Source organism: Aedes aegypti, chromosome 1, assembly GCF_002204515.2.
Source record: "Aedes aegypti strain LVP_AGWG chromosome 1, AaegL5.0 Primary Assembly, whole genome shotgun sequence".
Lineage (NCBI taxonomy): Eukaryota > Metazoa > Arthropoda > Insecta > Diptera > Culicidae > Aedes > Aedes aegypti.
The window spans coordinates 69055801-69081465 of NC_035107.1; the positions used below are offsets into that span (position 1 = coordinate 69055801).

The 25665-nt window shown below is 37.9% G+C and overlaps 1 protein-coding gene across 2 annotated transcripts in view; it reads right to left on the minus strand.

Annotated features, from left to right (window-relative positions):
* LOC110674773 overlaps positions 1–25665 on the minus strand; it is a 42708-nt gene that overhangs the window by 13717 nt on the left and 3326 nt on the right. For both annotated transcript variants that reach the window (XM_021839072.1, XM_021839065.1), the window contains exons 3-5: positions 9021–9545; positions 8754–8965; positions 7246–8694 (exon numbers count right to left, since the gene is read on the minus strand). In XM_021839072.1, coding sequence (XP_021694764.1) covers positions 7246–8694; positions 8754–8965; positions 9021–9545 — 2186 coding nt within the window. The remainder of the gene's footprint in view (positions 1–7245; positions 8695–8753; positions 8966–9020; positions 9546–25665) is intronic.

The window sequence follows — 25665 nt, forward strand, 5'->3', positions numbered from 1 at the left end:
TCCTTCAAGCAAACTTCATTCCAAACGCTCCTTTCAAAATCGCTCATATCGATATCCTCTTCCTTGAAAATAACCACTTCCTTACCTATATCGACAAGTTTTCCAAGTTCGCTCCATGTCACTATCATTTAAGTTTATTCTATGTTGCTATTATTACCACAAAGGTGTTCGTCAAAAATCAAATCATTTCGATTTTCGAGTTACAAACAATACACAAAAATGCAAACGGTACGCTGTCTAAAAGCGGGGCTGGGTATTAGAGGATTAAAACGTTATAGAAAATATCTTCCATAAAGGGTGTCCACGATGAAACTACCACACACAAAATTGATTCGCAAAATTCGAATTTTCATTCGATTGCCATCAAATTTTCAGGGATTGAAAAATAACTATTAAACTTCATTTTACCATTTTACTTGTATTTTATTTACAGTCCATATGCAAATGCCCGCACCTTGGGCTTAATCCCGGCCATAAGATTCGGCACAACTCGTGAATCAACCGTTTTTTTGCGTGTAAACCCATACTTTCTTCAGTTCCTCGACTGTCTTCACTACCTTAGGTCGTTTAAGAAGGTGCTGCTTCATAATCGCCCAGTACTTCTCGATGGGGCGGAGCTTCGGAGTGTTGGGAGGGTTGAACATTTTCGGTACGAAATTGACCTATTGTCCGCATACCCCTTCAGCACGTCCTTGGAGTAGTGGCATGAGGGCAAATCCAGCCAGAAGATTGTTGGGACGTTGTGGGCCTTCAGGAGAGGAAGCAGTCGCTTCTGGAGGCACTCTTTCATGTACACCTGTCCGTTCATCGTGTCCTGGGTCACGAAAGGTGCACTCCGCTTCCCGCACGTGCAGATGGCTTGCCAAACTAGGAATTTCTTCGCAAATTTGGACATCTTCTGAGTGCGGTCATGCTCCGGAACGCTGAACTTATCCTTGGCCATGAAAAACAGGTTGCCGGGGATCTGTTTGAAGTCGGCTTTCACATATGTTTCGTCGTCCATGATGCAGCATTCAACTTTCGTCAGCATATTGAGGTACAACTTCCTGGCACGGGTTTTGGCGGACTTGTTCTGCTTCTCGTCGCGATTAGGGGCATTTTGTACCTTGAACGTTCGAAGCCCATTCATAGTTTTAGCTTTTGGACGAAACTTTTGCTTACGTGCAGGTTCTTAGCCACATCCCGAACGGAGGCGTTCGGGTTTCGGTTGAAGGCCCCTACTACGCGGTTTTGATTTTTGGTGTTGTACGGAATACTTTTTCCTTCACTTCTGGGCTTCCGATAGGTGGTCAATCGTTCCTCGAACCACTTAATCACTCGCGACACCATGGAATTCGCGATTCCCAACGTTTTAGCGATGGAACGATGCGAGAGATCCTTGTTCTCGTGATGAATGCGCAAAATTTTATCACGCACGAGCTGTTCTTTCGACTCCATTTCCGCGAACTTTGATCACAGGACTTTAAAACTTGCAGGATGTAAATAATGCACTATGAACTAAATCCACCCAAATTTTCATTAAATTCTACCCAACGGTTAAAAAGCAATTTCATAGTGTGACAATTTCATCGTGGACACCCTTCAGACTTTTTAAAATATTTGTTCTGAAATTCTTTTGAAAAAAAAACTTTATGGACGGCATCCAGACTTTCTTTTTTTTTTTAAATCAATCCGATAAATGCTAGAGATTGATAAAGTTTATTCTTTGATGATTTTTTGTTGAACATCCTACGGAATGCTAGTATCTACTGTGCCGTACATTCGGGTGAAATTGATCACCGTGCCACAATTCTTACTAAAAGAGCACCAATATCGATAGGTTTTTTTTCGGTATTTTTTTTTTTAAATTTAATAACCCATTATTTCCATAAACATTGTATTCGTAAGAGTTTAGCATGCATATTCATGAGCTAAAATTAGGTTATAGAGCTATTTTCAAAACTACCAGTAATCGCACAGACAAAAGATTAATTTCACCACGAAACGGGATCCCACGATTATATTAATTTTTGAGATTAAATCACATTTGCTAAAACTATTTGGCACATAAGCCAAGAAGGTTCGTTGACACATTTATTCCTTTCTTTCTTTTCTCATTTATTTGGCATTGACAACAGTATAGAAAATAGACCTGAAAATCCGTACCAAATGATCAATTTCACATGAAATTACAGTAAGGTACCGCGGGGCAAGTGGGTAAATGGGGTAAGCGAAAATAATTGGTATATTTTACTGAATATGTGAATTAACGTTTTAAACCCATGCGTAAACCATTGAGGCCATTGAGAACATTACGATAGGTAAGAGATTTCTGAGATTTTCCAGCCATTATTGCATAATAGAGCGAAATATTGTTAACCTGTCAACTATCACTCCATAACATGTTGGCGGCGTGCAATCTTATTTTAATATTTTCAGTGGATATATTAGATATTATATATTATATATACTCAATTTTTATTGTTTTCCGTTTGTTTAAGTCCAAAAAACATTTTTTTATGGTTTTTACAGTGGGGATTCGCTCGTTGGGGATCCGCTACATGGAATGACTCGATGGTTGGATGTTCGCTGGATGGAAAATATTCCAAGTAAAAACCAATCTATACGGTTTCATTTTGATTCTGAAGAAATCGACCTCTGTAAGATTGATCGTGTGCTGGTAGTCGTGACACTTTGCTTGTAGAGCTTTATTAGGCATTTCACGGCAAAATTCTTTCTCTTTCGCTTTTCCACAAAACTTGAAAACAATGGTGCCAGTACCTGTCAACTTTACAAGTACAGTGGGGAGTCGCTAGTTGGGGGTCCGCTACATGGAATGACTCGATGGTTGGATGTTCGCTGGTCGGAAAATATTCCAACTAAAAAGCACTCAAATGTCAACAGAAAATATCAAACTGACTTTGACGTCTGAGTACCGTCGCACTGAAGTCTCCATATATAGAACAAATCTAGACAAACATTTGAAAAGGGCCCAAGAGGTCTTGAGCCTTTTTTTTTGGAAACGTTGCTGTTGAGCCCTTTTTAGCCCGCACACGCAAACTAACACCAGTATCAGAAAGATTGGTGTTAGCTCTTCCTGATAGTGGTATTGGTGTAAGTGATCGAGTTGAATTAGGCTCAACAGCGTCTTGCAAAGCCAATGTTTATCAATGTCGATGTGCTCTTTTGAAATGTTTGTCCAGAAATGCGTGTGAATACGTGCGTTTCGTGACGATTTGCTCTCCAGATGCGTTAGTGTGGAACATTTTCACCAGCTGTCAGTCGTTTCAACTAACGCAGTGGTCCTCAGCCTAACCGATTACACGGGCCATCTTAACTCTTTCAAAATAAGTCGCGGGCCGCAAGATTTATAATGATTAATTTTAACAGCTCACTTTAAATCACTATTTCTATGAGAACGGATAATACATTTCTGGGAACTTTATGAACAAAGCAAAGGAGTTTGGAAGCAAAGATATAAGTGACAGAAAAAAATACCATGTTTTCAATAAACTATGTTAGCTGATACAAAAGAATTCATGATGAAAAAAATTAACATTAAAAAACTTTTTTAAAGCTTGAAACAGAGCTTTATTAATATACTCAACTCAAATACGATCAATATGTCTCTTACCGTATTGGACAATGCAATTGCAACTTTTTCGATTAATAATACAAAATGGTCTACTTTAGAAGTTTTTATCTATTTTTTTTATGGATCGATTCATATCAAATTTTAATACATCTTGAATTTCAACATATATTTGTAACTTTTATTTTCTTTTACGAATTAAAAGCAATAATGAATGTCAAAATTTACACAAACCAAAAAATTAACCAAATAGATTGATAGTATCTTCAGCAATGTTGTACATTTAGATGAGTTTAACAATTATGCTGAAGATACTTGTGTAGGTCTTTTATATTTTGAGATGAATCGTTTGAATGTTTTTCGCGAAATTCACTTCAATCGAATCCATATAATTTTTCATTTTTTTTGTATTCAATTTTTAAATACTTAGAAATATATGTTGACACTTAAGTAACGTCCGACATGCTGTGTGAATTTTATTCAAATCGGGCTATAAATAATTGAGATTTATTCCACAAAAGTAGCTTATTTTGTATGGAAGATCGAAAAAGTTGCAGATGTATTTCCAATACTATACATTTCTTTACTTTCGGGCTCCTCAACAATTCAGAAAGCAACCCATAGTAGAAAATTTTGAATAACATAATTTTCAAAGTTTTACAGAAAAAGGAAACATTTTTGAAGTCAAAATTTAAAAAAAAATCAGCATTCTGCGGACACCTCTGCAAGACCAAGATCCTGGTTCAATTTTGTAAACTTAAATATGTTCAGAAGAGAGATTTTTAGAGACTTAAAGACTTTTTGCAGGCCCATAGCCGTGCCTTCAAGATTCTAAAAGAAAAATCAGGTTTTTCAGAAACTTTGAACCTTTGAATGAGTCAAAGTCAATTTCATATTACTCCTTATGCCATGAAGATGCATGAACGCAGAAACATTTTACATGATTTCAATGACTGACTTTCCAAGAACAAAGTTGCAAGAGCAAAGGATTAAACACCAGCATGAATAAAAATTATAACATGCGGGCCGCATCACATTAACATTCAAAATCCATTCGCGGACCGCACAAAACCTTCTCGAGGGCCACATGCGGCCCGCGGGCCGCAGTTTGGTGACCACTGAACTAACGGGTCTGATTTGCTAGATGGAAGGCAGTCGTGTTCCAACCAGCGAATCCCCGCTGTACTGGCACCGTTGTTTTCAGATTTTCTTAAGGAACGAAAGAGAGCGTATTTCGGATGACTTCACTGTGCAATGAGCAATAAGCCTTATCAAGGCCTTCATAGATCGTCCTCCATGTCATCGAGTTAAAGGTCAAACACAATGAAACGACATTACGGCAAAACGGCAACATCGATTAGAATAAAATGGCAATGTTTTGATCAATATCGATTAAATCAGATTCAACATGGACTTGACAAGTAGAATGTAGATCAAGATGGACTTGCCGTTTTAGCGTTGTGCTGTGCTGCCATTCACATTGTGTTTGAAGTTTTTGTCGTTCGTCAGTGCATAGATGTTGATTAGGCTGCATTTGACGAATTTGACCCGTATCCTTAGTATTCCCTCGCCAATCGATTTCCACTTCATAACGCGTTTCATCTGGTTCTCGATCACTATGTAACTCCTCGAGTAATAACTGGAGAGCTTCCTGAAGGAATTCCAGGAAAAAAGGAATGAAGGCATCCCCGGTTCTTCAACAAATAAATATCAGATATGCCTAGCGATATTATTTGAAAAATTCTCAAAAGATGCATGAATGAAGGCTTGCTTAGACGAACTTCTGATAAATTTGCTCACGAAATTGCTAAGAAAACCACTGGCGAGGTTTCGGTAAGACACAGCAAGAATTCCTGAAATAGTACCTATTTAAATACTCCCCTCCCTAATCTTACCCTGATATGAAGCTGATGGACAAGAATTCAAAATTAACTTCCTTACTGCAAAAATTAAACTTAAGTTCATTTTTAATGTATCCAGCATTCATTTTTATAGTACCTTTAGGATTTTTTTTAAAGATTTTGCCATGAAATTCCCAGAAAATTCTTATGAAATTCCTCAACTTTGGGCATGTCAAGGAATTTATAAGTGAATTTGCTCCAACAAATTTCTTCCCTGTTGAATTCGTCATTCTTCAGAATTTGTATTGGATAATCTCCTGGGATTCTGTAATCAATGACTTATTTTTTTCCGTAGATATCTCCAAAGAAAATTGATGAGACTCAACTTGGTCGAGCAATGCCTCCGAGAGGTCCTCCTAAAATCATCTTCAATATTTACAAAGCCTGAATCATTTCAGCTATGACAACCACGATGCTGTGACAAAAATGGCGCGAGAAGTGATTGGCACTGGTCAACGACGAAGGCGAAACGACTGGTTCGATGAAGAGTGCCAGAGAGTGACAGACATGAAGAACGTTGCCAGAACAGAAAGCGGTACAGGGCAGTGAGAGCCGATGAAAAGTGAATCCACCGCAGAAAGAAAATGCAGCCCGAAAAAAGTGTGGTAGCTGAAGCTCAATATAGTGTGAACCGGAATGATATGCAAAGATTTTATGCAACGGTCTATGGCGCGCGGCACATTACAGTACCAGTACCCATGTGCAATGATCGAGGAGGTAATATGCTGACCGATTGAACGGCAGTGTCTGCCAGGTGGAAGAAGCACTTTCAGCAATTGTTGAACGGTGAAAATAGAAATGTAGCGAGAAACAGGATGAACATTGATGATGACGGTCAAGCTGCGGACGAGCTTGAATATCGAGTTCTATCAAGTGTATAAAGATGCGAGTATTATTAAGCGTGTGAAATACAGCAGACTTCAGTGAGCTGGTCACTCAGTGCGAATATCAGAAAAAAGGATTGCGAAAATAATATTCAGCAGGGAACCAGGTAGAGGTCAGCGACTTCGTGGAAAACCACGAATACGCTGGCTGTAGGGCCTGGCGCTGTCGAAGAGGGCATGGCGACCCTAAACGGTTGGGGCAACTGGAGAAGTATCGCCCAAAACCGACGAAGATGAAGTTCTACTATACGCCCGGCAATAGCGTGACGCCACGCTGTAGCCATCAAGATACAACGTAGCAATCATTTCAGTGTGAAGGTTTCTATTAGAATTTATTCCAGGACTGTTACGTGTTAACGAACTATTTGGACAAATCCATGGTTAACTTTTACATGTTTTTTTTCCTCGGCCGAATACTGAAACTTAGCAATATTAATCACTTGTATACTTAGCATGCCAAACATGATAAGCAGGGTAGACTCAAGTCATCAATGACCACAGCACTGCGCTGAAGCCTTATGTAACAAATTATGGACAGGAGGACAAAATGATGTCCTGTTTGGCTTAATAGGTTAAGAATTCGATCGGAAATATCACGAAACGTCTCCTGCTCTACTGTAAGTTTTTCATAAGAGAAATTATTTTTCGACTTGTCAGTCTAGCAAGCGATCCGTTTGACACCGGTAAATTGCGACTATAAACGTCAAATGTGAAGATGCACAGAATACACTGTATGAAAGTATCAATAAGGTGCCTTTCTGATGATAAATTAATCCAATTAAAAGTACATTGATAATCTAACCTTTATCGTCTTATTCCAGGCTGCAAGTTATCTTCAAGAAGGATCACACCAAATTTCTCCCAAAAATTTCAATATCCATCTACTTACCCTAAATCCAGCTCCCGTCGTCCTTGTCTTGCGTGATGGTAGTTCTTCCGGTAGAATCTACCGCCATTGTTGTCCCCATCGACACTATACATCGACCGGAACACCTGCCGCTCATTTGCAACATTCCCCGATGTCGCTGCTACTCCTCCGGAACCGGAAGTCTCGCCTCGATACCTCGGCATCTCCGAAAACACCCCAAAAAGACAAACCCTCCGCAACGAACTCTTCTGTCGTTCCTGCTGCGCCGGGATATCCGCCGGTCGTCCAAACAGAATGAACGGATCTCGGCGATGCATTTCCATGAAGTACTGCATACGGTTGGACGGGTTGTAACGGGGAGGTCCAATTGGGATGCAGGGCGCCAATTTGGGTAGGGTTGAACCGGGTGGATTCAGCACACTGCAACGAGCCGGTTGGCTGAAGAAGTTGAGTTTTTTCGGGTTGGTTGGAGACGTATCCGATTCGGTTTCATCTGAGCTTTGCGTGAGAACAGAAGGAGCTTGCAGAAGCTGAGAGGAGTTTGAGTTGTTCAGCTTCAGACGTTTGGAAGCGGTTTCCAAAGGAGATTTATCCAGGGTTGCGACTGCTTGGAACGTTGATAAGGATTTCTCTGGGGCGATACCATCAGATGGATTAATCGTGTTTAGATTGAATCCCGGAATAGCAGGAATCTGAGGTTTGTGCCTAATTTCTACGATAGAGGCTCCAAAGAAGCCAAAGCTATTTCCATGAGATGCCTTTGCATTGTTCGATGTCAAATGATTGTAATCGGGGAAAGCTGAATCAGAAATGGTATTTGTTGAGTTAACTGAGTTAGATGGAACATATGATTCATAGCCGGAGTCATTCGAACTATGCGCCCTAAGCTGATGTCTAGAGTGCGACTTGTTCAAACTCTCTAGAGTTCCACATGTGAGATCCTCGAGTAAAGTAGGTCTATCAATACGTTCAGATAGATTGATCATGGTGACGTCTGAATTGTTAGAATTCTGTGGGATATTTTTCAAAGTGGACGCTGTGACAAATTGTAAACTGTCTTCGTTCTGCTTATCGATACTCAACTTCGGCTTCTGAGTAAAACGAAATGTGTCCAGGAAACTAAGGTTCTGAGTATCTTCAATCGGTAAAATTTCAACTTCTTCATCCAGCTGTTCTATTCTTCGATCACCTACAGAGATGGAAGCAACTTGCCTAGTCGTATTCTTCAATGTTGGATCATCTTTCCGGTAGAACTCTGTGATCTTCTTCGACGCATTAGTATTATTCGCTTTCCGTGATCTCTGTTTCTGTGATGAAGCATTCGCAGCTTCTTTGTTTATAACAATCGACTTGGAGCAATCCAGTCCAGTCCAGTTGGAACAAATCACATGCCCCGTGGCAGTCGCAACAGTAGCATCCGAAAGCTTGAACGACTCCTGATACCAACAGCTGCCACCGGGATTCGCATCTCTGAAACAGACCTTTGTACTAGTTTAAAGATCATGAATAAAGTATTTCACTAGACTCACAGATTTTCTTTGAAAAACAAAACGTTGTTATTTGAGTCACCAACCAGAATAGAAATTTTGACGGCTAATTTCTTATTGTAGCAGTCGTTCTTCTGGTTAACGGTTACCTCTAGAAAGTAGTCTTTCTTCAAAACTAGATCGATGGAGAAAACTGGCAGCGTACGGACAAAGGCAATCAGGTCACTGCCAAACGGTGGATTTTTCTTCAAGATCTATAAACATCCAAGAGTTAGATACATTTCTTTAAAGAATTTGTGAAATACTCACAACTTCCAGCTCTCTGGGATTAGTATCCAACAGCTCTTGGAACGAAATTTTCCCACGAGCAGCCAACTGCCCGGCGTAAATCGCTCCGATTCCCTTCAGCTGTTTCGTAATATAAGGAGAATTTTCCCACAGCTTAGTTTCCAAACACTGACTCAACACTACCGTGCTCAACAGCGCCTGATAGACCCCTCCTCCATCCTGACCTATAGTTCCCTGACCCACATAGATGAACTCCGTCATACACTTGATCAGCCGCCGACCAATATTGATCATCTTGGTAGCTTCCTGCTGGAGGGAGCCATCCTCAATAGGTAAGTTGCCGAATACGGCTTGCATCAGGCAGGATGCCATCGCCGTGGTACTCTGGATACGACCTCGCAACGGGAATCGGATGGTGCTGCGAGTCGAAGATCGGTTCAACTCGTTGAGGGTTCGCTTGTCGCTGTTGCGGCACTTGAAGACCGCGAATTCGTCGCAATAGGTCAGGAGGGTGAATATCTCCAGCAGCGGTTCGGTGCCCTTGATCTACGAAAAGGTGAATTCAGTTTAATTTTGCTCACCTTAGTAAGCACATGTTTGAGCAATACATTTCTAAGATACAGTCAACCCTCCATAAGTCGATGTTCCATTACTCGATATCGACTCATGAAGCCATACTACATTCAACAAATCATGGTTACTATAACGGTCCCCTCAAACAGCTCTCCAAACAATATCTGTTTCATGAGTCGATATTTCCATGGGGCGATGGTACCTTCAATATCGACTCATGGAGGTTTGACTGTAATAAATTTCCTAGAATTTTTCAATGTAGATTAGTTGTATTTCGCATAGGGGTTTATTCACAAATTTCATAACGCCGAAAATGACCATATTTGACACCCACCCACCCCTTCGTAACGCATTTTGTATGGATACTCTACAAATATTGAATGAGCTGTAACATCATGAAGACATCCACCCACCCCCTTCAGCGTTATGAAATTTGTGAATGGGCCCTAGCAGTGAGTTTGTCTTCCTCAACTTAGTGGTAACGTCCGCGGCTACAAATCAAAGATATGCTGAAGATGCCTGGGTTCGATTACCGGTCGGTCCAGGACCTTTTCGTAATGGAAATTTCCTTGATTTCCATGGACATGGAGTATCATCGTGCCTTCCATACGATATACGAATGCGAAAATAGCAACTCCGGCAAAGAAAGCTCTTAGTTAATAATTGTAGTATGTCACTGATCACTAGTTTTCAATAAAACTTAAGGATGGTCCTTTCGTTTTTCTCAAATTGGTGGACCCCTCGTACGCCAGCTAGCTGAACAGTTGGGAAAAAGCCCATTTTTTGATAAATCGTGGGTATTTCTTTACGTGTTATGTCTCATATTTCGCTTGGAACACATAGCAAAGTAAGTGGCATCATATTGAGAAAGGATATAGCTTTCATTTGAACTTTAAAAAATTTTGGCGGCCATTTTGAATTTGGCCGCCATTTTGAGTTTTCTTAGAAAAATCGTTTTTTAACCATTACCGGTGCGCTCGTTTTGAATTCTGAGATCACCATCAGAAAGCTGAGGAAAAATTGCATAAGATGGGCTACAGAAACTAGGTGAGCAATGGTATTTACCCTATCAAATTAACGATCTTCTTGATCATGTTATACGATTTTGACGTATATGGCGAGTGCAATCAAAACAAAAATCTTTTTTTGTACAACAAAGAAACAAGTTTTCAACCTTTGGTGTTGTATTCGAGTCGAATAAAGAATAAAAATATTATTTTGAGTGAAAAAATCTGGCGGCCATCTTGGATTTTTACGCCATCTTGATTTTAAGTAGAAGAATGAATTTTTCACCTTGATAGCACTCAGCATGTCGAATTAAGAGGCTACCAATAAAAAAGGTTAAGTATACTCTTCTTATTATTATTCTTCATTTTCCTGACGTTACGTCCCTACTGGAACCAAGCCTGATACTCAGCCTTACTAGTTATAAATCCAGGTTATTAAACAGGAATTTTCTTTTATAATGCGATTTCTGACATCAGAATAATTCTTCGACATATCTTTGAATTCATTAATAATGAATAAATAAATTCAATAAATGAAAACCGTCCAAAAGCATTGATTGTATTAAACAAACATTTTTTACCATATGCATTGCTGTTCATTGAATGAAGTTTATAGATTGCGCGTCGGGACATTACACACTTAAAATAAATCGCAGTATCCTGTGAAATAAATCACCGAAATTGAAATGTTAACAGCAAAAATACAGATTTTCCTGTGAAATTCACTATTTAACCGACAAAATCCGTGAAATAAGCTATTTTACCGGAGAAAATCGGTGAAATCTACTATTTTACCGGAAAATATACGTGAAACAATCCATTTTACTGTAACCCTGTGAAATGCTAACGAATAGTTCGGTAAAAGCATTATTTTCACCGAACTTCTGTGAAATCGTGCGACAGCCGCTTTGGCAGGCATGAGCTTCCTTTTGTTTCAGTTTTTGCACACCACTTACAAGCAGTGAAAGCTGGCTTAGCGGTAGCAAGCCTGCTTCCTGATCGGTAGGTCGGGAGTTCGATTCTAGGTTCGAACCATTTTCTTGTTTTTCTTTATGATTTTTTTCAACGATTTTACAGATTGTTCGGTGATGTTTCACCGAGCTTTCAACTGTTGAGATTACGGTGAAATTTCACCATAATCCGTATTTTTTTAAGCGTGTAGTAAATCTTTTGGTAATATTTGTAGTTTTAACGTAAAACATTGACAAAAGTGCATTAATTTGGAATGGAAATCTTAAACTTCTAGGCAAAAAAACATCCCTGATTTTCTGAGCCACAAAGTATCGTTTCTAGTACCGCCCAACATGCATGTGAAAAGTAGTGAAATTGAAAGATGAGAAGCAGGTTTTGTTCGAATGTGAACGTATGCCGAAACTCAGGCGTATTATTTTGAGGTTGGAAAATCTGGCGGCCATCTTGGATTTCGACGTCATTTTGGTTTTTAACAGTTGAATGATTTTTTACCATCTCAGTGCTCATCATGTTGAATTAGGAGGCCTGCGTTGAAAAAAAATCAATCATATTCTATCTTTCTTATCTTATCTCAGCTGTTCAACTGATTTTTCATTTCTATCAATGGTTGTAGACCAAATAAATGAAAGAAATAATGCTATTTTTCAACTCGAAGATATGCAGAAGAATCATTCAGGTAGCGAATAAGCATTAAAAAATCATATTTGATAATTTGTTTTCAAAGCTAGTTAAGCCGAGGGGCTGACTCTGTTCCAGTAGGGACGTAACGTCAGGAAAAAAAAGAACAAAAATAAGAATAAGTGCTAACAAGGTGAAAACTCATTCTATTACCGTCGATGGGGGTGACAATGGGTCTAGGGGGTGAGATTGGGTCAAAACGGAAAAATATGATTTATGAAATATTTCAGCTAATAACGCTGACATTACTAAAATTAATAATTCATATGTTAGGGAACATGTTATTCCACGTAATTAATCACAATATACGTTTTTAGAAATAATAGTTTTTGTTTACTATATCAAAAAGCTTGTATGTTGAAACTAGATAAAATTTACAACATAAAATTTCTCCTGTGCAAAGTATCACGTATGTACTTTAACCTCTATCGTTATATTAGTAGAAGGTTGAAAGTCTTTTCATTGCACTTCACACGTATCTTCCGGAATCTATTTGATTTTTCCACAAAAATTTCATTTTTTTTTTTTGGTACGATGTCTAGTACATCAAAAATGGGGGTGAGATTGGGTTAAGCAAGAACGATAGTAAATGAAATTGCAAATCCACTTTTTTGTCATATTATGGTGCCGGGTGTTCTCTTTTTTCACTAAGATGTGTTTATTCTTTCTAAATACAGCATCTCTGAAACATCAAACAAGTCTACTTGAGTATTCCGTGCATTGAATAACAATGCAACGTATTTTGACAACTTCTCAAACCAGCAACTGTGTTTCATGCGCAGCAACATCGTTTAATTTTATCAAATTGATTATTTTATTTATCAGTGTTTTTATATTATAGAAACATCTCACGGAAGTACAGAGTCCAACTTTTGCAGCTTCGCGCTTCAGGCGAGTGTACAGAGAGTTCGTTTAGAGTAACCCAACTAACAATTCAGAGCCACAAACAAGCATGCATGTTTAATTATTGTTCAATAATGGTAATGACAGCTGAATAAAAAATTTGCTCTATAAAGAGCTGAGAAGGTGATTTTTTAACACAAACTTAGATCAATGTTCAACGTTATGCATTAGAATGAACAAAAGTTGAATCGCCACTTATCAAACGATTCCAAAGATTCTCATTCGACTAGTCAAGATTGTTCTACAAATGAGCTGAACAAGACATGTTTCCCCCAATTAAAAAGCCAATATTCCTCTAAACAAATGTATATGTATAAAAGGATATTCAGAAGACGAACTAACGTTTTACTTGCGTCGCACTTCAGCTACTCCCACATGTTTAACATAAGCATGAATAAGAGCTGAATAAGTATCTTATAAAATCCTAATTCAGCTTTAGTATATTATAAGAACAGTTGATCCAATAGAGGCCAAAATGGCGATTAATAAACACATTGTTCAGCAATAAATAAGCCTTGTAAAAGCGATCACACTATAGCTAAATTTCATAAAATGGACAAAATATCCGAAATTCGTGTTGAGTTTCGAATGCATTTCAAAGCTCATAAATTATGCTTTCTTAAAAGTCTCCAGAAATGCAGAATTATTGTGAAAAACAAAAATAAACATATAAGCTAAGTACTGACAAACAAAGCGTGATATTGACTTGATTGACAAAAGAGATAAAATATCTGAAGACAATATCAAAATTTTGTTCCTGGAACTTCTAAACCTATGAAAAATTTGATGTACGCAGATCTAATGAATAGCTCGCAGCTATTGGTAAAATCTTGCAGAATCTAAATATGACATGCCAATTTTGTTCTAGTAGTTTATTTTAGATATCATTTCCAGATATTTTATATCATATATCTATCAAGTTAATATCACTTTTAGCTATCCATATTATATTTTCTATTGCTAAGCTTTTTTCACCTGCTCGGGATGTTTGTCCGTACAAGAAAAATTGAAATTTCGTTGACGGAATTGATTAAATAAATTTCTATAGCCAGCTACATTTGAAAGAACATTTCTTCACAACTGAATAAATACTGCGCTCTAAGAAAAATGATTTACTTGGCCATTTCCGAAAATAAAAATCGCATCAAGATATTCGAATATTTTCTATTCAGGTGGGTTCTGAGGACTAACCCTTCAAATATATTCATACAGAGAACTTTTACTTCAATGCATATGTAATAGGTTTATGAAAAATACAAATAAAAAAATAATCAAACTATAATTTATAAAATTATTTAAGTTAATTAATCAGTTTTGAACAAACTAAAACTTATTATGAAATTAGATTAATCATTTCAGACTGTTTTTATTTTGTGTAAATAAACATTATTTTGACCAACATCGACATAAATTTTCTCACTGTGCGCTAAAAATAGCCGACTGAACTCAGCTTGGATCAGCACTAAACAGCAGCTGAATAATATGCTTGTTCAGTTGTAGATTAGCGTACCATGTGTTGATTAGACGTTGTCGAATAGAAGCTCGAACATGGTCAATATTCAGCTATGAGAAGTTTATATTTTGCACTGGACGGTATAATCATCAATTCTAGGATGGCGCATATGGCAAGGCATACCGCTGACGATTGTAAGGTCTTGAGTTCGAATCCAGTACACAGGCGATTTTTAAATAGGATTGATTTACTATCATAATAGTGCACACTTCATTTATAAAGTGCCTAGAAAAATATTTTTTTTTGTTTTTATTAGTCTTTAATTATTTTTAGACCAGCCGCATAAAAGCTGAACTAAATGCTCGTAAAACGTTTTTAAACCTGAAAAATAAAGTTGGTATTCAACGACATGCTTTAAAGTTTCTCCAAATTTGTGTGAACAATGCTTTCACAAAGGTTGGCCATGGAAATTATTAAAATGTTATAAAACATGATGCTGGATAAAACTGCCATAATGGTGTTTGTTAAATGAGTGAATGTTAGTTGGGAAGTGAAAAGTGTCGCGATCGGTTAGTTCTGTTTGATCTATCGACCTTGACGCTTGCTCCTACGGGGGCGAGCGACGGAGGCAGGATCAAACATGTCGTGCGTCGGTCTAGTAAGTGAAAAAGTGGCGTGATCGGTTAGTTCTTTTTGATCCTTTGACCTTGACGCTTGCTGCTGGGCAGTGCGTCAAGAAAGCCAAGTTTTTTTTTCCTTTTCGGGTCGCGCGCCTTTTTTTTCTGAGTGCTTTTATATAGCCGAGCAAACGAGTGAGGCTGAGAGTGGATTATGGCTGCACAGTGAAGGATAAAGGATCAATTGGAGAGCTCGTGCTCGTTTCATGCTACTATTTATAATCTATAAAATATGTATTACTGCACATTTAATCGTTACAATTGTGGGACGTAAATATGAATTTTCAACAAACTATGAATTGTTCGTCACTGTGAGTGTCGACACAAACTCTGATTCATGAATTATTTATTTTTTTTTATTTTCAGAACACCCCTTTTTACCTTTATTTTTGTAATTAAAAAAAAAACTTTGAATGGTTCGACACTACAAGTGTAGACTTGCGAAAAATTCACTTTATTCAACAAACTTTGGATGGTTCTTCACTGTAAGTGTCGGCATAAGAATAAGAGTGTTCTATGATGTTCCAACCAATCAAGTTTTTTGTTTCTTTTCAAATAAGTAAAATATAATAACACATGCTTTCGTCCTGACAGCTGTAGGAATGTTACATTTAGGTATTTGTTCAACAAACTTTGAATGGTTCGTCACCTCAAGTGTCGGCATAATTTTCCACTACATAGAAATTGTTCATATCAAATGAAAATATTATATTTACAAATAAGCATGTATATATCTCACAAATCATTATTTATCATGGTCTAATCGCTCATCAAAGTGAATCCTGTGACCCAACGATCCTTCCCATTAACAAACATCCCTCCCAGTAACCTTTGTGGAGATGCAGAGGCAAACACGGTCTCCAAATAGCAAAATTTACACACTAACATTCCTTCCCCCAATCCCAACTGACTGCAAGACGTGGCCGGCGCCGTTATTGACCCTGTATAAATAGAGGCACTGAATTATGCACATTGAAGAAGATTATGGCCAATCCCAGCCAAACTTCTAGTTGATTCTTTGTGCATTTTCACTGACTTCGGTCAATCACGGAATAGCAACCATTGATATGTGTAGTCAGTCTAAGCTAAGCTAAGCTAAGCTATAGAAACATCTCACGGAATTACAAATGAGTCGGATCCGTCTTGTCAACCAGCCATGAGATTTTCGAAGCCTTGATTCTGATGCAGTGAGTATTGAGTGAACAGCATATCTTTTTAATTTTGGAAGCCTATCCCAGTTTGTTGTTAATGGAATATTTCTAGAAGAATCGAGTAATGCGTGGTCATTCGTTTCCATGGCATGGTCCTGTGAGGTGAGCGACGGAATCAAGACCAATATTTTTCGGTCTGCGTGGTGCGAGTGCGAAAAAAAAAAATCGCGTTAGTATGTATGCTTTAAAAAAAAGCTATAAGTGGTTCTTGGCTGCTCAATGAAGGATGAGGGATCAATTGGTGAGCTTGTTTCATGATTTTTATTTCTCAAATCTGTAAAATATGTACGACCGCACATTTAATCGTTACAACGGTGGGACGTACATATGGTTTTTCAACAAACTATGAATGGTTCGTCACTGTGAGTTTCGGCATAAACTCTTATTCATAAATTATTTATGTATTTTTTTTTCATGACACCCCTTTCCTTTTACCTTTATTTTTATAAATAAAAAAAACTTTGAATGGTTCGATACTACAGTGTAGACTTACAAAACGTTCACTTTAGTCAACAAACTTTGAATGGTTCGCCATAAGAGTGTTGTGGTCCGGTCAAACGAGTTTTTTTATATGAGTTAAATATTGTAGCACATGCTTACGTCCTGACAGCTGTAGGAGTGTTGCGTTTAGCACTTGTTCAACAAACTTTAAATGCTTCGTCAGTTGAGGGTCGAAATTATTTTCTTTTATTTGGACATTTTTCATATCAATTGAAAGTATTATATTCATAAGCATGTTTATATCTCACAAATAATTGTTTATCATAGTCCAATCACTTATCAAAGTGAATCCTGTGACTCCATTAACAAATATCCCTTCCAGTCAGGGTTGTTAACGTTAATCAAAGATTAACGCCGTTTCGTTAATTCGTTAACGTTAACCAGTAACGGTTAACGAAGCTTGCGTTGATTCGTTCGAAAATCGATTTAACGATAACGTTAACTTACAGCGTTGATTTAACGTCAACGACTTCGTTATTTTTAACGTTAACGAAGATTTTGATATCTACAAAAATAAAAACTTTAGTCTTGTGATGTATTTAAAAATAAGTAAAAATGTAGAAAATGACTCAGTTTACGTAATAAAAACGACTGAACAATTTTTTACCAACATAAGAACAAGATAGGGTAGATGTACCAATAGTGGAGGTACTAAGCACGATCGAACTTCTTTTAACCGCCTCAATTCAAGAAGCGCTATTAATGTGCATGTTAATGTTGTAACGGAAAGTAACAACCATTTACTTAATGAGAAAAATGATTTCATCGCAGTAATCCCCGGCATGTCAGTGAAAAATAATACATCCACCATTGGTACACTGTTCCTTTACTTGCATTATATTTTTAATTTGTGTTTCTATAGTTGCGGTATCCGTTGTTTTCTTATGGGATCTTCCACTATAGGAACACTTTACCGCAACTATTGGTACAAATAAGAAAAGTTTTAGCAATTTTAGTGATATTTCATCAGTTTTAAAGCAATTTAAATGCTCTTTCCAACTATACCGTGTATCAACAAGCCAATACGTCGATTAACAGTATCGGTTCTGTGGCTGATGCAATAAAATAAGTGAAAACGGCACTATCGCAACTGTGGAACATCCACAACTAAGGAAACACTTACCCTAATTACGAAATGTGTGGACAGTTTGCAACGGTTTTAACTAAGGCTCGGAAACATGACATGTCCTTGGAAGAAAAATATGAGTGATCTTATTACAGTTTTTATGGAATGTTAACTGACTTCCTCTTAGTGGGCTTCAGTGAGCAAATGATGTTTAGATTAAAGCTCCACAGTCTTGGAAGTAAGAAAATCTGTTCCACGGCCATTACCAGTTTCGATTTAAATGAAAACTTGTCTGTCATGATAAGTTAGGGCAGTATGGCAACTTGTATTTGAAAATGAGAGATCGGGGTCATCCTGAGGGCGGTCACTCAGAAATATTTGATTGTTTGCTGGGTAGAAAAAAGTATGCCGTGTGCTTCATGGAGGCAAAGGAAGCCGCTATCTGGCACCGATTTTGGCCCCTTGCTGTGGGCGCTGGAACGATGAGAGGATACAATATACTGCTTGGAATTAATGAAAGTTCTTCCAAGCAAAGTTTGTGACGTTTAAGGCGAAGTAGGCCGTCATTGAAATTTGTACGCATCGTTGATGATTGTTGCTGATTCATCTGACGTTTTCGAATCAAAGAAAATCAGTTGGTTTTGCACTGACACAGCTGAAAAAGTATCAGCATACTTTATGCATGTTAGCGCGTACAGTGGTACTTTTTCAGGTCAATATAAACTATCAAGACTGAGTTTAATCACTATAAAATGCAAGCTGAAAAGTCATCATTGTTGCCAAAATGAATGACGGGCTACTTAGGCTGACTTTTGGGAACCAAATAATTGCTCTGCACATCCATGGATACGGGATATCAGCATAGAAACGTTTTGTTTATTGATGTTTCTGTTGAAGCTAATCAAAGGAGGTGTTGACTATGCTACCATTCAGGGTCCTTAGATACCCTAGATACACTATTGATCATTATTAAACAAGCTGTTAAACTGAACCGACGTGTTTTTTATCTTGCCTGTAAAAGCCCAATAGTCTATAGGTTATGGGCCCAGGATTTCACTTTTGAAGAAGAATAAAAAGAAAGTTGAATTAGAAGATAGAAAATGGCGTCTACGGCTCAGAAGACAGGGATTACGCAGTTCGAAGGAGAAGCTATTACATTTAGAGTTGGAGAAGTCGTTTTTGTCCCGAATCTCAAGTTTAACCTGTTATCATTGAGGAAGTTGGTGAAAAATGGAATCACCGTTGATTTTCAAGCAGAAAAAGCGGTAATAATGCAAGGCGATCGTATAGTTGGAAATGCTGAAGTTCGTGGAAATTTGTACTACTTTCGAATGTGGAAAGATGCTGCTCTGGTTACGAAAAAACGAGACTGAAACACAAACCGTTCTATGGCACCAAAGATATGGACACTTTGGATTGAAGAACCTAGAAAAGCTAATGAAATCAGAGATGGTTGTTGGTTTGGAAAAACTGTGAGAAATGTGAGAAGATTTTCTGTGAACCTTGTGCTGAAAGCAAGTTAGTTCGGCTGCCGTTCAATGGATCGAGACCCGTGACAAGTCGAGTGCTAGAAAGAATTCATACTGATGTATGCGGAAAAATAACGCCCACAACATATGACGGAAAAAATTACTTCGTGTCTTTCATTGATGATTTCTCACATTATGCTGTTGTATTTTTAATGAGCAACAAAGATCAAGTTTTCCAATATTTCAAAGTGTACGAATCTATGGTTACAGCCAAATTTGGAAAGAAAATCGAATATTTGAGGTGTGATTTGGGTCGAGAATATTTTTCGAGGGAACAACTACTTTTCTTTGAAAGCAAAGGCATCCAAATAGAATCTACAGTGGGATATACACCCCAGCAAAACGGAGTAGCCGAAAGATTCAATCGAACAATCGTAGAGAAGATGAGAACAATGCTAGTTTCTTCTGGCGCTCCAAAGACACAGTTTTCTGCTGAAATACCAGTTATGCAACCCAAAGCAATCTCAAGTAGTGCTGAACTTGGTGCTGAAGTGGATATTGAAACCAGCATATTGAATTCTATTCAACAAACTAATCAAATTGATGAAGAGTGTGCAGATGAAGATTACACTTCAGCAACCGAGGAAGAACAAGTTGCATTCCCGCCACAATCAAATGGGAACTCTCAAGAGGAGAATGTTCCGAGGTCCAGTGGCCGGGAGTGCAGGAGACCAGGTTGGTTGCATGATTTTGTTTCTTCCTATCGAGCATTCTCTGTTGCTGTAAATGATTCATAGATCCCATCAATATACACTGATATAGAAGGTCACCCAAACCAGAACGATTGGAAAAAGGCAGTAGATGAAGAGTTGAGGTCCCTTATAAAAAATCAAACTTGGGATTTTGTCAAATGTCCTAAAGAAGCTGTTCGATTGGTGCCTTGTAAATGGGTTTTCACTGTCAAATCAGATGCTGATGGGAATCCGGTAAGGTATAAAGCGAGGCTAATAGCATAAGGTTTTCTGCAGCGCAAGCACGTGGATTACGAGGAGACATTTACTCCAGTAGCTAAATTGGCAACAATAAGGACGTTACTTGCGGTAGCAAATGAAGAGGACATGAAAATTTTTCAAATGGATGTCAGGACAGCATTTGTAAATGGAAAATTGCAAGAAAAAGTGTATATGGCAGTACCAGAGGGAGTTACAGCTACAAGAGGAGAAGTGTGTCTACTAAAACGTTCTTTGTATGGCCTGAAACAATCTCCAAGGTGCTGGAACAAGCGTTTTAATGAATTTTTGATTGGACTTGGTTTCCGTCGTTCCCGCCATGATTACTGTCTATATGTTAAAGAAGGAACTGAAAATGCCGTATACTTGGTAATATATGTTGATGATCTACTACTTGCTGGAAAAAATGAAGAAACTGTTAGAGGTATTCAAGAAAAACTAAAAAATGAATTCGAGATGGCTGATATGGGCGAAGTACATCATTTTCTCGGAATCAAAGTAGAACGCATTATAGAAAAAGGGTCGATGGCACTTTCTCAAACAGGACAAATTTAAAAGCTTTTACTCAATTTTGGAATGGAACGCTGTAATCCTGTCAAGACTCCAGCGGAAGTTAACCTAAATTTGGAGAAACACAATGGTGACTGTAAGAATCCTTATCGAGAGCTTATTGGCGGTTTAATGTATATAATGATGGGAACAAGACCTGATTTGTGTTACATTGTTGGATATTTGGCTCGATTTCAAGATGCCGCTGGTGAGCAACACTGGCAACAAGCAAAACGTGTCCTAAGATATCTACAGTGCACAAGGAATATGAAGTTGATATATCAGAAGCAATCAAATCAGCCTATTGTTCAAGCGTTTGCTGATGCAGATTATGCAAGTGATGAAACTGATAGAAAATGCGTGTCCGGATATCTTATGAAAGTTCATGGCAACACGGTTATTTGGTCATCGAAGAAGCAACAATCTGTTGCCATGTCATCTACGGAAGCAGAGTATGTAGCAATGAGTTCTTGTTGTAGTGAAGCTATATGGTTAGGAGGACTATTACACGATATGCTGCCTTCAAAGAATATATTCCCAATACATGTGTTTGAGGACAACCAAGGTGCGATAGCCATGGCAAAAACGGAAGAGACAAACGTGTGAAGCACATAGACGTTAAATATCATTTTATTCGAGATGCTGTAGAACAACAAAAAATTAATATTAATTATGTTCCAACTCGTGATCAAGAGGCAGATATTTTGACGAAACCATTGACTAGGGTTTTGTTCTTCTTCGTCGTAAGCGCTACTATTCGTCGTATAAAACTTTAAATGTTCCTCTACGGTGGATATTCAAACTTACCTGCAACATAGATTCATTATCCAAGTGTAATTTTGTGAAAGCTGTTATGGTTTGTACACGTATACACCAAAAGTGCAATAAAACTACTGTATTTTGGTAAATAACTTCAGTTCAATCATCCACTTTGCACTTTTTTTACCGAAATCGCATGGACGAACACGATTTGGGAGAAATGCTTAGCGATCGACTGAGCCACACCACTTTCCAACACAAGTTTCTTCCCGCCCCCGTGGGCAGGCTCGGGAACTGTGACCACTATTTACAACAGTTCATCGATTCTGCCAGTCAACCAAAACACAAAGCAGCAGCAGCATCAATACCATCAGGCGTTGCGCTGCCAACGGTTCACACACTGCTTGACTGTTTTTGTCTCTCCACTGTGATCGTTTTCGGGCAGCTATATCGAGGTGTATGATTGAAAAAAATGTTAAATAATTCAATCGCTAATATTTCGCTTGTGTTTTCAACTAATTGCAATCTATTATCGCTAATAGCTAGAGCACAAACATTCCATCGCGATACATATAAACAAGTTCAATTTCATGTTGCCTTTATCGAGCAAAAATGCAAAACCCCGAAAACCGGGAAAATCGTGTCACCACTGTGCTCGAGTCATTTCGCATTCGGGTTTGAAAAAACGTTAGGAAGAAGAAGATTACAGTTTTGAAGAGCCTTGACATTTTTTTGTTTTGAACGGTCATAGATTGCTTTGGATTTTGATGGTCGTGTAGAAAAATGTGAATGTCGAGGTGGTAAATGTTGGCTACAGTACATTTCCCATCCCTGCCCGTGGGTGACTTACTTCGCCGGGCACTTATTTTCACTATGGAAAACCTTCGTACTTCTTCACTGAAGGATTTCATTCCAATCACACGCCGTAAAACTCCAATAAATCACCAAATTTTACGAAATTTCCTCAACCGCCGCGTATAATTAAGAATGTAAACAAAGTTCAATCCGTCGTACTGAGAAAACAAGCTTGTGTGCATCAATGTGTGCGCGACGCTCGACGTAAAAATACGATTTCTTTGATTGTATTGTTTTCGCTGTACTGTGAGCAAATGCCATAATTGTACGGTCAAAAGGAATTGTGTTCATATGTTCGTGCTGAATTTTGATGACGCACAATTAATTTTAAAGGAAATTAGTATATTCCATCATGCTGAAGGAATGGAGGGAGATGCCCGTAGATCTATATATTCTAATAAAACATTTTATTATAGCGTTGATATGTTGTGTTTTGACCACTCAATACACACAGTGAGCCGTAAGTTGTGAGACGAATCTGGAAACTGATTGCGACGGAGTTGAAAACGATACGACGGATTGAGAATACGGTAAGATGCATTTTCTTTGCATTATTTCCAAAAAGAGATCAAGATTTATCAACATGTTATTGTACAATGCTAAAGTCGTTTTGAGAAAGAATTGTTTGGCATCGGTTTGTATCAGCATCATTAACTGCAATACTGGGAAAATTGCAGTTCTCACTGATCAATGCTTAATACGATGGATACTAGCACATCACCCTACTACGTTTTTTGAAGGATTCCGGAGGAAGATAGGTTTGCTGTAATCACTCAAGCAAGTCAACAAGAGGGGCTGTTGAAGCTAATCAAAGGAGGTGTTGACTATGCTACCATTCAGGGTCCTTAGATACCCTAGATACACTATTGATCATTATTAAACAAGCTGTTAAACTGAACCGACGTGTTTTTTCTCTTGCCTGTAAAAGCCTAATAGTCTATAGTTTCGAAACATTCTCTAGAAACCTGTACGAAATATAAGATCAACGCTTTGGTTAGCGCTGATCGTTGACGTTGATTCAACGCAAACTAGTTAACGTTGACGCTATTGCGGCGCTTATATTAAATCCACATCCAGCGGCGGCGGTAACGCGCAGAAGATATGCGCGCAATTCAAACGCAACGTCAAAATTCAAGTAGGCTTGGATTTTTTCGTGCTTCAAGGACACAAATGTTTCAAATTTGCTAAATCTGAAACATTTCTTGCTTTTCATTATCACTGCGACGGTATATCGACATTTTCAGATAATCGCATTACGTGGATTTATCTTGCAGAGCACAATAACAACCATGAAAATCAATGCAACGACGTTGACGTTGATCCAGTGCAAAATCAACGTTAGCGGCGTTTATCGTTGATTAACGTAAACAACCCTGCTCCCAGTATCCTTTGTGGAGATGCAGAAGCAAACACGATCTTAAAGGTTACAAATATCAGTCTCAAAGGTTACTAACGATAGCAAAGGTTATACACTACCATTCCTTTCCTCAATCCCACCTGCCTGCAAGGACGTGATCGGCGCCGTTATTGACCCTTTATAAATAGAGGCACTGAATTATGCAAAATGAAGAAGATTATGGTCAATCCCAGCCGAACTTCTAGATGATTCTTTGTGCATCTTCACTGATTTCGGCCAATCACGGAATAGCAATCACTGATATGTGTAGTCAGTTTAAGCTAAGCTAATAGAATATTTCTTGAAGAATCGTCGTAAAAAATGCATTCTCTGGAGAGCATTTGCGTGGAACCTGGAGAAAAAAAAATCTGAAAGGCCATACAAATATTTGTGATGGTTATTTGGGAGGAATCTTAAGAGTATTTAAAAAAAACAACAAGAAATACAATGAAATCATTTGAAATTTATGGAGCAAAAACTTAGGGATGTTTTATCAGTACTCATTTGAAAATTTATGGGATAATATCTTAGAAAGTTTCTGAAAAAAACGATTGAGAAATTTCTTATTAAAATCCTGCAGATATATCTAACGTAATTCATGAAAAAGTTCTTGTGCGTTTTCTGAAGGAGTTATGCATCCTTAAAGGAATCGCCGAAATAATTCCTAAAAAAGTAAATGAAAGAATAAGTAGATGATTTTTTTTAAGGATAATCGGCAGCTAAAATTTAGAAAACTATAGTAATTTTGAAAGTCAGATTCCCTAATAACTCGTTTGAGAGCAAAATTATAAGGTTCGAAAGCGTATCTAAATCTCCGTATTCTGATTTGAGTAGAATTTTCTTGATGGAGGAATATTTTGAATATCCCTAGAATAAATTCTTTATCATACCTCTTTTTTATAATATCCCTGAACAAACTCCAGGCCCCTCATAGTTTCATGAAGAACTTTTTTTCAGAATGGCAACTCCAGAGAACTTAGATGTTTATCGACATCTGTTTAAGGCGAACCATGATTTCTCAGATAACTCGTTTAACATATGTGGTAAAGTTCTAATTGACCACCAACAAAATCTTTAGATTGATACCCTTATTGTTGGGGTGGTACTGATTAGCTTGTAGTCAAACGTAGACCCCTGAAAATTCGAGTTATCGAGTTACAAAACACAAAACCAGTGCAACTGCGATCCAAGAGACGATCGAGTTACCTATGAAAACCAACTCTAACTCAATATCGAGATACGAAATATCGAGTAAGGGAGAGTTGAGTGTACCTCTGAAAGTTCCTGTGGAACTTACAACTAGAACTTTATCAGAAATTTACTCAGGAAAAATCAGAATATTATGGATTGATAGCTTTTCTCTTAACCCATTAACGCCCAGTGATCTATTTTGAGATCAGATGCCTCGAACGCCCAGTGATCTATTTTGAGATCAGTTACATTTCTGAATACAGTTAATTTTTTAGACAAAATGGATGGTTGGTATCTTTGGCAAAGTTGTGAATGACATTATTGGCAGTCTAATGACAGGTTTATTAATTCATATTTCTTCCACTAGGTTGCGCTATTAGCATGAAACATTTCTGT